Source organism: Bos indicus, chromosome 4 (assembly GCF_029378745.1).
Source record: "Bos indicus isolate NIAB-ARS_2022 breed Sahiwal x Tharparkar chromosome 4, NIAB-ARS_B.indTharparkar_mat_pri_1.0, whole genome shotgun sequence".
NCBI classification, from domain to species: Eukaryota; Metazoa; Chordata; class Mammalia; order Artiodactyla; family Bovidae; genus Bos; species Bos indicus.
Window position 1 is genome coordinate 5,585,494 of NC_091763.1, and position 12,441 is coordinate 5,597,934.

General features: G+C 44.7%; 1 protein-coding gene across 2 annotated transcripts in view; it reads left to right on the forward strand.

The window, feature by feature from the left end:
* The window catches only part of GRB10 (growth factor receptor bound protein 10), a 219,951-nt gene that overhangs the window by 103,511 nt on the left and 103,999 nt on the right, over positions 1–12,441 (forward strand). For both annotated transcript variants that reach the window (XM_070787419.1, XM_070787418.1), the window contains exon 4: positions 8,556–8,646. Coding sequence is in view for 1 of the 2 variants with exons in the window: in XM_070787418.1 (XP_070643519.1) it covers positions 8,556–8,646 (91 nt within the window). In the remaining variant the exon portion in view is untranslated. The remainder of the gene's footprint in view (positions 1–8,555; positions 8,647–12,441) is intronic.

The following is a 12,441-nucleotide window of genomic DNA, read 5'->3' on the forward strand; positions in this document are numbered from 1 at the left end:
TTCTCCATCAAGTTTGAATAAGATCCTTGCCAGGTACAGAATCCTGGTTGTAGATTTTTCCCTTTCAGTACTTCAAGTATATCCTACCATTCCCTTCTGGCCTGCAGAGTTTCTGCTGAAAGATCAGCTTTTAAACATATGGGGTTTCCCTTGTATGTTACTTGTTGCTTTTCTCTTGCTGCTTTTAATATTCTTTCTTTGTGTTTAATCTTTGTTAGTTTGATTAGTATGTGTCTTGGTGTGTTTCTCCTTGGGTTTTTCCTGTATGGGACTCTTTGCACCTCTGGACTTGATTGACTATTTTCCTTTCCATGTTGGGGAAATTTTCAGCTATAATCTCTTCAAAGATTTTCTCATACTCTTTCTTTTTCTCTTCTTCTGGGACTCCTATCATGCAAATGTTGGAGTGTTTGATATTGTCCCTGAGGTCTCTGAGACTGTCCTCAGTTCTTTTCACTCTTTTACTTTATTCTGCTCTTCAGAAGTTATTTCCACCATTTTATCTTCCAGCTCACTGATTCGTTCTGCTGTTTCAGATATTCTGTTATTGTTTCCTTGTAGAGTATTTTTAATTTCAGTAATTGTGTTTTTGTCTCTGTATGTTTATTCTTTAATTCTTTTAGGTTTTTGTTAACTGATTCTTGCATTTTCTCCAGTTTGTTTTCAAGGTTTTTGATCATCTTTGCTATCATTATTCTGAATTCTTTTTCAGGTAGTTTGCATATTTCCTCTTCATTTATTTGGACTTCTGTGTTTCTAGTTTGTTCCTTCATTTGTGTAGCATTTCTCTGCCTTCTCATTATTTTTTTTTAACTTATTGTCTTTGCAGTCTCCTTTTCCCAGGCTTCAAGGTTGAATTCTTTCTTCCTTTTGGTTTCTGCCCTCCTAAGGTTGGTCCAGTGGTTTGTGTATTTCATATAGGGTGAAATTTGTGCTGAGTTCCTCCCTCCCAACCCCTGCTGATGGGCAGGGCTGAGTGAGGTGGTAATCCTCTCTGCTGATGATTGGTTTTATATTTTTGTTTTGTTTGTCGTTTAGAGGAGGCACCCTGCACAGGGTGCTACTGGTGGTTGGGTGATGCCGGGTCTTGTATTCCAGTGGTTTCCTTTGTGTGAGTTCTCACTAGTTGATACTCCCTAGGGTTAGTTCTCTGGTAGTGTAGGGTCTTGGAGTCAGTGCTCCTACTTCAAAGGCTCAGGGCAGATCTCTTTTTGACAGGGGTCAGTTCCTCCTTCAGCAGCTGCTAATGACCTCCATTAGCAAGAGTTTCTTTCTCTTGAATTCCTGGATGTGTTGGACATAAAATTGTGAAATCTTTTTCACATATTCACAGCCTTAGTGTCCATTCCAGAAAGCAGGAAGTCACACACACCTGATGAGACACAGTGACAGGTTTGGAGGCTGTTACTGTAGAAACTTTTAGCCGCCATTCTCCTCTCCTCATTTTTTTTAATGGGGTGTTTTTTTGTTTTTTGTTTTCTTTTTGCTACTGAGCTGCATAAATTCTTTAGATATTTGGAGTATTCAGTTCAGTTCAGTTCAGTCGCTCGGTTGTGTCTGACTGTGCAACCCCATGAATTGCAGCATGCCAGGCCTCCCTGTCCATCACCAACTCTCGGAGTTCACCCAAACTCATGCGCATCGAGTTGGTGATGCCATCCAGCCAGCTCATCCTCTGTCGTCCCCTTCTTCACCTGCCCCCAATCCCTCTGCACCTTCCTCTGCATCCCCCAGGCCTTCTGCAGATGAGGAGGCTGTGTCCTGCAGAGAAGGATCCGTGCCTTCCTCTGTGCCCCCCAGGCCTTCTGCAGACGAGGAGGCTGTGTCCTGCAGAGAAGGGTCCGCACCTTCCTCTGCGTCCCCCAGGCCTTCTGCAGATGAGGAGGCTGTGTCCTACAGGGAAGGATCCGTGCCTTCCTCTGCGTCCCCCGGGCCTTCTGCAGATGAGGAGGCTCTATCCTGCTGGCCTCCGGCCATGGCCCAGCTGTCTTGCCCTCCTGACTCATAAGGGAGCCATCCCTGACCAACCTGGGATGGCTCAACCAGCCCTGGAAGAGACCAGGCCAGCCAGCGAGAAGCCTTTGCGCTCACCCTAGCCTCCATCAGTATGTGTCTGTGTCTCTTCCATATACCTGGCCTTCCAGCCATGTGGGGAGTTTCTGTTCTTTACAGCCGTGACGCGCTTCTCCTGGCTGCCTTCATGCTCTGCCTTTAGTTTATAAACACCATCGTTTTCCATACTATTACATTTTTCTTGGCTTTGCAAGATAACGGAATGCTTGCCTGAAGCTTCTCTATGTTGACTTCTGCTCTCTGGATATGGCAGTTTTATATATGAACAAACAAGGCAAGATTCTGTTCTTACTGCTGTAATTTGTCATGCAAACCTGGCAGATTTCCAATGTTACTTTAGGTATAAAGTTGCCAGATAAAGTATAGCATGCCCAGTTAAATTCAGATAAACCACAAACTTTTTTTTTTTTTAATAAGCCCAATGTAACATTTGTGACATACTTACACCAAAAAAACTACTAGTTGTTTGTCTGACATTTCAGGTTTCACTGAACATCCTGTATTTTTTAGTAGCTAAATCTGATCACACTATTTAAACAAGTTTGCCTTTAACTTAGGTTGGAAGGTGACTTGTCTTAGGAGCAAGGTCTCGGTGGGGTCTGGTGTGCTCGTCAGTGGAAAGGGGTGTTTTCAGGAGGGCAGTGTGTCAGCGCCTGGCTGGACTGGGTCTCAGACTGGCGTGTCCACCAGAAACCCCCAGTGCTTATGTACTCAGTGGGTCATGCCAGCCTCCAGGATGCATGGAGTTGGGGGGTGGGGCTCAACTTCCTGGTTTATGCTCTATGCTTATGTGGTCTGATTTTAATCAGATGGCCCACCCGCAACCTTCATATTAGTAATGGGTAACCATTACTTAAATGTAAGGAAATATTCTGGACAAGAAGTTTTAATAGTTTAAGTAAACTTTTGTTACCAAATGCAAGTTTGTCTGCTAGATGCACAGGGAGGCCTAACAATATTGAAACATCAGAATTTTGGGAGCAGCGAAAGGTTTATTGCAGGACTATGCAAGGGAGGCCTGGCATGCTGCAATTCATGGAGTCGCAAAGAGTCGGACACGACTGAGCGACTGAACTGAACTGAACTCATGCAAGATGAGTGGCTCACGCCTCTCAAAACCCTGAACTCCCTGAAGGGTTTCAGCAAAGCATTTTTAAAGGCCAGATGAGGGAGAGGGGTGGTTGGCTGTTGCAGAGTTTTTGGTGTCAGACTACTTGGTTCTTGCAGCTGTCCACGTAGGTCAGGTCACGATGTTCCTGTAAACCTCCAACAAGACAAATGTTATTCTCCTGCAATTTTTTGTCTCTATATTAATGGAAGAGTGTTATTCCCTTAAGTCTGAGCCTTGAGAATGGGCTATCCTGTGTATTTCAGATTATAAGCAACGTTCTTAACTGGAAGTAAGAGCAATAGAATACAAAAGTAAAAGAAATAGGTCTAATATGAGGTCAGGTTTGTTCTTTCCTGTGATACTTTTTTTAACTTCATTTTTATTTATTTATTGTTTTAGAAAATTTTTATTGGGGCAGAGTTGCTTTACAGTGTTGTGTTCCTGCTGTACAACAAAATGAGTCAGCTACATGAAGACATACCACCGCTCTTTTTCTGGGTTTCCTTCCCACCTAGCTCGCCACAAGCACTGAGTAGAGTTCCCTGCGCTATGCCGTCTCTTCTCACCAGTTATCTGTTTCATATATGAAGAGCGTGTTTGTCAATCCCCGTCTCCCCGTTCATCCCACCACCCGACCTTTCCTCTCTTGATGGTCATATTTTTATTGTCTATGTCTGTGTCTCTATTTCAGCTTTGCAAATAGCTTCATCTGTACCATTTTTCTAGATGTCCACATATGTATGTTAATATGCAATATTTGATTTTCTCTTTCTGACTTACTTCACTGTGTATGACAGCCTCTAGATCCATCTACATCTCTGCAAAGGGCAAAATTCCATTGCTTTTTATGGCTGAGTAATATTCCATTGTATACCTGCATCATGTCTTCTTTATCCAGTCATCTGCTGATGGCCATCTAGGTTGCTTCTGTGTCTTGGCTGTTGTAAATAGTGCTGCAGTGAATATTGGGGTGCATGTGTCTTTTGGAATTACGGTTTTCTCTGGGTCTGTGCCCGGGAGTGGGATTGCTAGGTCATATGGTAGTTCTGTTTTTAGTTTTTTTATTGTTGATACTACTTACTTAGAAGAAAACAGCTGAGGAGTTCACATCAAAGCAGCAAAAGGGGAAAGATGCTGATAATGAACATGCCAGGCAGCTGTGAGCGTGGAAACCTGGGTGCTCACCCAGGAAGAGGCAGCTCTGTGTCTCTGAGAGGATGCCGAACCCTTGTCTGCGTAGGTTGTAATGTGTGATGAGAGTGAAGATTGAGTGATAAATGGGCCTGTATGGACTGGTCAGTTTATGGCCTCATCTTTTTGTGCCCTGCCATATAAATGGCAGAGAAATGAAAGGGAATGCTTCTGGTTGGAGAAGAAACCAGGACAACACATAAAGGATGTTATTTATTTTTCTTTATAATGAGTGAAAGCAGTTCTCAAGGTGAGAATAATAAACCTAAAACAAAAGTTCAGGAAACTTGGCTGCATTGAGTTAAACTCTGAGAATCAAAAATATGATTAAATTTCAAACAAGGTGGGAAAATTACTCGCTACAAAAGGGATCAAGCTTTGTTTCTTATTATTTTAAAGAGCTTATCCTGGAAGCATTAAGAAGCAGACTGATGATGTTTCTGGTGAGCCGGAACCGCCCAGGCGTCCTGCAGGGGTCGTGTAGCCCATCTTCTAGATTTGCCACCTAACCCAGCAAGTCTGGACACTGGCCCTAAACCCTCAGCTGGGTGATGGTGTGAGGCTCCTTCATGGAGGGCTGGACTGGGAAAACCTGCACTGCTCCAGCTGGCCTGTCACAGGATAATCCAGAAGGAGAAAGACAAAGGGCTGATATTCAACTCCATTATTTAAGACCTTCTTGTGAAAACCACTGCCTGCCTCTGGGATTGGCAAGAAAAAGTTCCAGAATTGTTACCTGCCACCTGCCGGTACCTGGGAACTGGGAAGGCAGCTGTTCTGTTTCCAGTGGAGGGTAACCTGGGAATGAGAGCTGGACAGTGTATCCAGACTCAAAACAAAAAGCACATAACTTTTGACCTGCTCCTTCTACTCTGGGGATTCTAAGAGAACGATCAGAAATGTGGACAAGTTCTATGCACAAAGGTGTTTGTTTGATTGTATTTATATTACCCGAAATTTGCAAATGACTGAAAGTGTTTCCAAGAGTAGTTTAGAATCTGGAAAAATGATACTTACCATTTTTTTTAAATAAAGAACATTTTGTGATGTAAATTGGGGGAAAATTTACATTTTTTCAGAACAGAAAAGTGTTTATACCCTATGATATGCACAGTGTCCAGCTGTGCGTGGTGAAGGTGCAAAACTCAGAAGAATGCTGCCTTACTCCACTGTCTTGGGTCGCTGTTCTTCAGGTACTCAGTCATGTCTGACTCTGTTCGACCCCAAGGACAGCAGTACGCCAGGCTCCCCTGTCCTTCACTGTCTCCCGGAGTTTGTTCGTATTCATGTCCATAGAATTTAGGCGAATTTTTATTTCTACTTTGTATTTTCAAATACTTATATGGGTAGTTTTAAACTTGGGGGGAAAAGGAAAAATATTTCTCTCAGATGGTAAAGGCTGATTGAACGGAGAACACTGGACTGTGGAGCTGTAGAAGTGGGTGGGTGACCTTAGATGGGGAGACTGCTGAATCCGGGGGCGGGCAGGGACCGCTCAGCTCTCTAGGCTTGGCAATCTAGCTCTATTCTCAGCACCTCAGGGAGGTCTTACCAGCATCCCTTTGGCTCCCAGACACCATGTCCTCGAAACCAATTTCTCCCTTCTTTCCTAATCAAAAACTTAAGTTTCTTAACAAATTGTACATTTGCCAGTAGGGTATTAATGAAAGAAATCATGTTACACAGCCACTTAATGTGGTATGCTAGAATTTTGAAAGGGCTGTTGGGGAATGTTTGTTGCCATGGAAATTTTTGAAAAGATGCGTTAAAATACAGCAGTGGGTGTCATGATGGTGATTCCGTTCTTATCAGGATCATTTGTAACCCCCATGTGATTCAAATGTAGCATAGATGCTGTCCCTAAATAATTCAGACATTGCATCTGCGCATACCCTGTGTGTGGATTTTTGTTTTCCTCTGAAAGAACAGATCAAAAACTGATTGGATAACATCCATGGGTGAAAGAGGTTCATTTTAATTTTTATCTTTATCCTTTTCTTTAGCATCTGTGTGTACTCAGTCACTCAGTCATGTCTGAATGCGACCCCATGGACTGTTGCCCACCAGGCTCCTCTGTCTATGGGATTCTCCAGGCAAGAATCCTGGAGTGGGTTGCCATTTCCTCCTCAAGGGGAGCTTCCCAACTCAGGGACTGAACCGGTGTCTCTTGCATCGCCTGCACTGGCAGGTGAATTCTTTACGCTGGCACTACCTGGGAAGTCCCTTAGCATCTAGATTTTCCTAACAGGCAAGCGTTGCATCTGTGGTTTTAAAAACCGAAAGAGGGCTGGCTATTCCTTTTGAAGGGAGAGAACAGAGAGAGGGAAGCAAGTGAAAGTCTCCCTCCTTCAGAGGTCTTTGTCTGCTCTTCCCAGGTTTTCTGGAGGGAGGTGTGAAGGCCACTGTGCCTTCCCGGGGAGCAAGCATCTCCTTCCCTCCTGGGCTCTCTGAGCAGTGCTCCCCACGGTGGCCCCCAGCAGAGTGTGGACCAGACCCACCCTGTGGACAGAGAATGGAGTCACAACCGTCCCCTCTCACTCAGGCAGACAGAGGCTCTGGGTGCAGAAGCCACTGACTAGGGGGCATTCAGACCCTGAAGCATCTGTCAGAATGATGTGCTTTTTTGGAGTTTCTTGGGCAGCACGGGAGGGAAAGCATGTGTGCTCTGAAGCCCGGCTGCCTGGGCTCCAGTCTCAGGGCTGCCTCTAGTCATGGGGTGGTGCTGGGTGGCTGTGCCTTCTGTGGCCAGCTGGCAGAGGAAGCGCCGCAGGATGCTGGCGCTTGTGGACTGGGGGGACCTCGTACCTGCAAAGCTTTGCAGTACTAGGAAGGGGAGGTTGCTGATGGCACCTGCTTGTGTGTTCATGTTAATTTTTATTAATAGGTTTTTCCATGAAAATCTTATGCTTTCTGACACAGTTCTAAAACCTAATTACAGAGATAAAACGTGCATTATAATAATTCCCAAAGTTTCTTTAATCTGCCAGAGAAATTTGCTATCTCTTCACCCCAGGTTAATCACTGCTAATATTTTCCTCTTGGCATGTAAAGAGTTTACAGGCCCATTTTCCACATCTTATTGAGTCTTTCATTGGATTGATTATAATCCCACGAAGAGGTTTTTCTGGAATTGTGGGCTTGGTTTTAAGTTACTGTTTTAACTTTTACTGAAAATTTTTATCCTTACCTGAGGTCTGAAAAGGGCCACTGAATATTTACACCGTTATGTATAAAATAAATGACCAACCAGCACCTACTGTGTGGCTCAAGGAACTCTACTCAGTATTCTGTAATAACCTATAAGGGAAAAGAATCTGAAAAAGAATGAAGATCTGTATAACTGCATCACTTTGCTGTGCACCTAAAACTAACACAGTAAATCAACTAGACTCTGATAAAAATTTAAAAAAAAAAAAAAGAGAGAGAGAAAAAATACTGAATACAAACCAGACAGTAGAGAGGATCAAAAATTATCCTCTGAAAATATCAATAAAATGTTTATCTCACTAATCAATGAAATGAATCAAGAAAAATCCTACCAACAACTAATAACAGCAAAATAATAGTGATGTCTCTTCAGATCATAAAATCAGAGGGTGTTTTGACAATAAATTTGAAATTTTAGATGAAAATAGGCAAACTCTTATAAAAATATAACTTATTAAAACTGGTGTAAGAAAAAGTTTTAGTCTGAATAAATCTATAATATTAGAAAAAAAATTGTTTTAATGCCTCTGAGCTGCTGATGCTTTGTGGAGGGTGTTTGCATCCCAGGGGACAGACCGCCCAGGGCGTGATCACCGGTAATTGTTACAGAAAATCCTGTGCTCCACGGAATGCTAATTCTCTGCACTCATGGCTTAAATCCTGCCGTTGACAATAATTCTTTTTGAATTGCTATTCAGGGAAAGCAATTTAAGCCAGAAAACAAGAGTAACTTTTCTTCCAACTCCCTTGCCAAGCAGGCTGTCCATTCTCGTGGTTAATTTTCCTTTTACAGTGTGTTTTAAACAACTGTCATTTAAAGTGAAAAAAAGTAAAAATTGGAAGGAAGGAAGAACTGGGGGAAGAAAAGCAGTGCTGGGGGTGGTGAGTGTGACAAGTGTGAAGTGAGGGTGGTGGGTGTGGCAGGTGTGGAGTGCTGCTTCTGACCAGAGCCTTTCCATACCCATCTCTGCAGGATAAGGTGGAGCAGACACCTCCTCAGCGTCCTGGGGAGCTGGCAGGACCTGGCTTCCCAGCGCCGCCCGACCGGCTGGCGAGCCACCAAGGTAAGGATGAGCCGAGCGCTCCCCTGACCCAGGCTGTGATTCCCGTTATATTGTGCAGCGGTGCTCAGCATCGCAGTCTTAGGAATCCATTCCTGGCACTGACGTAAGAAGATGCTGGTCTCAGCTCGACTTTACCCCTTTAAGGAAAACACATTTTGTAAAAGAGAGGTACTTGGTTATATGTTCATAGAGTTTTCTTTCAATGAGCCGACTCCAGTGATTGAAACTTAAAAATCTATTTCATGTGAGTTTTCCCAGGATTCAACTTAAGCATAACCTTAAAGGCATATTCAGGGCTCCTCCATGGGGAGATCTTCTTAGTTTTTGGCATTTTTATTGGCAGTGAAACTATTGTGATGGCCAAAAAATTAATTCGGTTATTGAATTCATTGTTCACTGTGGTTGTCAGTGAAAATGAAAAATGTGTCCTTTAGTTAAGACCGAATGAAATTTTTTTTTTCCCCCTGAATGAATTTTTTGGCCACTCTGATAGTCTTGCTTATATGCACTTGGCGGCTGTTTACCTAGCCAGGTAGAGATGCCTTCTATTCCTTCTGGTGAATTTCTGATGGACTCACCATGGGGGAGGAGGGAATGTCTTAAAGAGATACAAGGACTTAGTAAATTAGGTCTCATAAGCCCAAGCTTTGATGTAGTCCAGGGTTTAGGAAGAGATGATCGTGTGATGGGACAGGAAAAGCACACAGGGGGCGCTTTAGATGATTAGAGCGCTTTGCTTTTGGCTGCGCTGGATCTGCATTGCTGCACATGCACTTTCTCTGGTTGCGGTGAGCGGGGACTCCTCTCTAGTCCCGGTGTGGGGGCTTCTTGTTGGGGTGGCTGCTCTTGTTGCAGCTCAGGGGCTGTAGGTGTGCAGGCGTCTGTAGCTGTGGCTCATGGGCCCTGGACTGTGGGATCCAGTAGCTGAGGCTCACAAGCTCAGTTGCCCCATGGCAGGTGGTATCTTCCAGGACCAGGAATTGAACCTGGATGCAGCGTGTCCCCTGCATTGCCAGGGAGATCCTTAACCACTGGACCACTAGGGAAGTCCCTGTTGGAGAGTTTAAGTAACAGAAATTGTAGGGTTTAGAGCTGGTAGAGGTTAGAATGCTTAGGTTTTCTTAATTACCTAAGGAGAAAGAGAGTGAAATTTAGCAATAGTAAAGTCAGGGAGGTGACCATGAAGTCAAAAGGATGTGTTCTCAAGTATTAGAAGATTTGTAAAAGCAGTCAGGATTCCTGTGTCAAGCATAACTGTAGGGTCCCCTTTCAGAAGACCTTTGCAGTAGGTGATGCAAGGGTAGGAGTACCAATTTGATCATGTTGGCTTTGAAACTTAGGGAAGATTCCATTTCTCTGCTAACAGGGAGTGAGTGAGCTGGGGTCTGCCCTGACTTGGGAACTGCAGCCAGGCATGGGGAAGTGAGCAGACGTGACTCCATGGTGAACTCAGCTTCCCAGAGAGGTCAGGCCCATCGTGACATGGACCACCTTCCCCTTCCATCCTCAGTCAGTCTGCAGACACAGCCCACAAAACAGGAAAGCCAAGGGGACTCCGCCTGGCTCACACAAGTTGGAGCTGTCTGCAGAGCAGTGAGTGATGCTGACGCCATGCCCAGTGGGCTGCAGGCTCCAAAGGCACCACTGATGGCGGGCAGTTCAGGCCCCAGGGAACAGTAGGGACCAAACTCATACAGCTCGCTGGGAGCTAGGGCAGGGTACACCTCAACCTGCGCCTGAAAGACCCTGGAAAACGGTCCTAGGCAGAGACCCACAGCACCCCAGACTCCCCTGAGGAGCACCCCTGAGCACTCCAAGCCCTAAGCACTTGGGAGGATGGGCAGGGAACACACAAGCCCAGTGCAGCATAGATGCCCCTGCAAGCCAGCATCCCCAGCATGGGCAGCTGTCTACTAGTAGGCACTGCAGCTCCTGGGATGGTGAGATCGCCACTTTACACACACAGATGAGTGTGTCTGTAATGCCCTGGAGATGAATGCAAGAATAACATCCACCAAGGAGGACAAGAAACTATGAAATATGATGGGAAGAAATGAAACAAGAAGATGGGGACCCTGAGAAGTTTGGGAAATGAGATGAATAGCCATTGCCATTTCCAAAATGCTGGATTTGGTCTAAAAAGAATGGGTGAGCTTGAGTCATCTCCCTCCAGCACGGGACACAGTCACCGACACCCATGGGGACAGGAGAGTGGAAGGCGTGGGGGTGGGATTTGAAGAGATGCTGGTGGAGAACGGGCCAGAACTGAGAAGACAGAATCCCAGCTGCACTCAGAAGGCTAAGAGGAAAAATGGAGATTCACCCACATCCAAGAGTGTTTTGCATTATTCTGGAAAATGGAAGACAAAGAGAAACTCTGAAGGGAAAAGACAGATTTCCCAGCCCAGGAATGGCCGATGGACGGATGGGTGATATGGGCCCTATAGGAGCCAGAGAATGATACTGGAGTTTGTCAAGCTGTTGAGGGAAAAAGATCTGTTCATCTAAAATTTTACACCAACATCTCGTGAAAGCAAAACAAAGCTTTCAGATGAAGATTGAGGCAGTTTGCTACTAGTGAGAGAGACAGTGCACTAAGTCGTGTCCGACTCTTCGACCCCATGGACTGTAGCCTGCCAGGCTCCTCTGTCTATGGGATTCTCCAGGCAAGGATACTGGAGTGGGTTGCCATTTCTTTGCTACTGGTAATCCTCACTAGAAGAGTGAATAAAAGTTGTACTTCTAGGAGAAGAAATATGAGTGGTGAGGAAGGCCCGAAGCATGAGAACGATAACAAACTGAGACAGCGGTTCTGTGTCTTGAGTTGGATTCCATGTGGATTGTTCGAATAAGGTAAAACTAAAACTTTGGGTATTTAGCCAGTGGGATTGTGTGTTTAAATGTGTGGTCAAATCATAATAAGACTTTAGTTAGGGTAAGAAGATTGTAGAGTAATTGAGACTACATGAGGAAAAAAAGATAGTTATGTGTTTCAAAATATTGTTGTTGTTGTTCAGTCTCTAAGTCTTTGTGACTCCATGGAATGCAGCAGACCAGGCTCCTCTGTCCTTCACTATCTCCTCAAATTCATGTCCATTGAGTTCGTGATGCCATCCAACCATCTCATCCTCTGTTGTCCCCTTCTCCTCCTGCCCCCAGTCCCTCCCAGCATCAGGGTCTTTTCCAATGAGTCGGCTCTTCACATCAGGTAGACAAAGTATTGGAGCTTCAGCTTCAGCATCAGTCCCTCCAATGAATGTTCAGGATTGATTTCCTTTAGGATTGACTGGCTTGACCTCCTTGCTGTCCAAGGGACTCTCATGAGTCTTCTCTAGCACCACAATTTGAAAGCATCAATTCTTCAGCGCTCAGCCTTCTTTATGGTCCGACTCGAACATCCGTACATGACTACTGGAAAAACCATAGTTTTAACTGTACGAACCTTGGTTGACAAAGTGATGTCTCTGCTTTTTAATACGTTGTCTAGGTTTCTCAATATTAGATGCAACTAAATTATTGATTATAATTAAGAATATGTGTAGGCTTCCCTGGTGGCTCAGAGGATAAAGTGTCTGCCTGCAATGCAGGAGACCCGGGTTTGATCCCTGGGTTGGGAAGATCCCCTGGAGAAGGAAATGGCAACCCACTCCAGTACTCTTGCCTGGAGAATCCCATGGGCAGAGGAGCCTGGCAGGCTACAGTCCATGGGGTCGCAAAGAGTCAGACACGACTGAGCGACTTCTCACACACACAAGAATATGTCTATAATCTAGTTTATGTCCTAGCAGGAAAAAA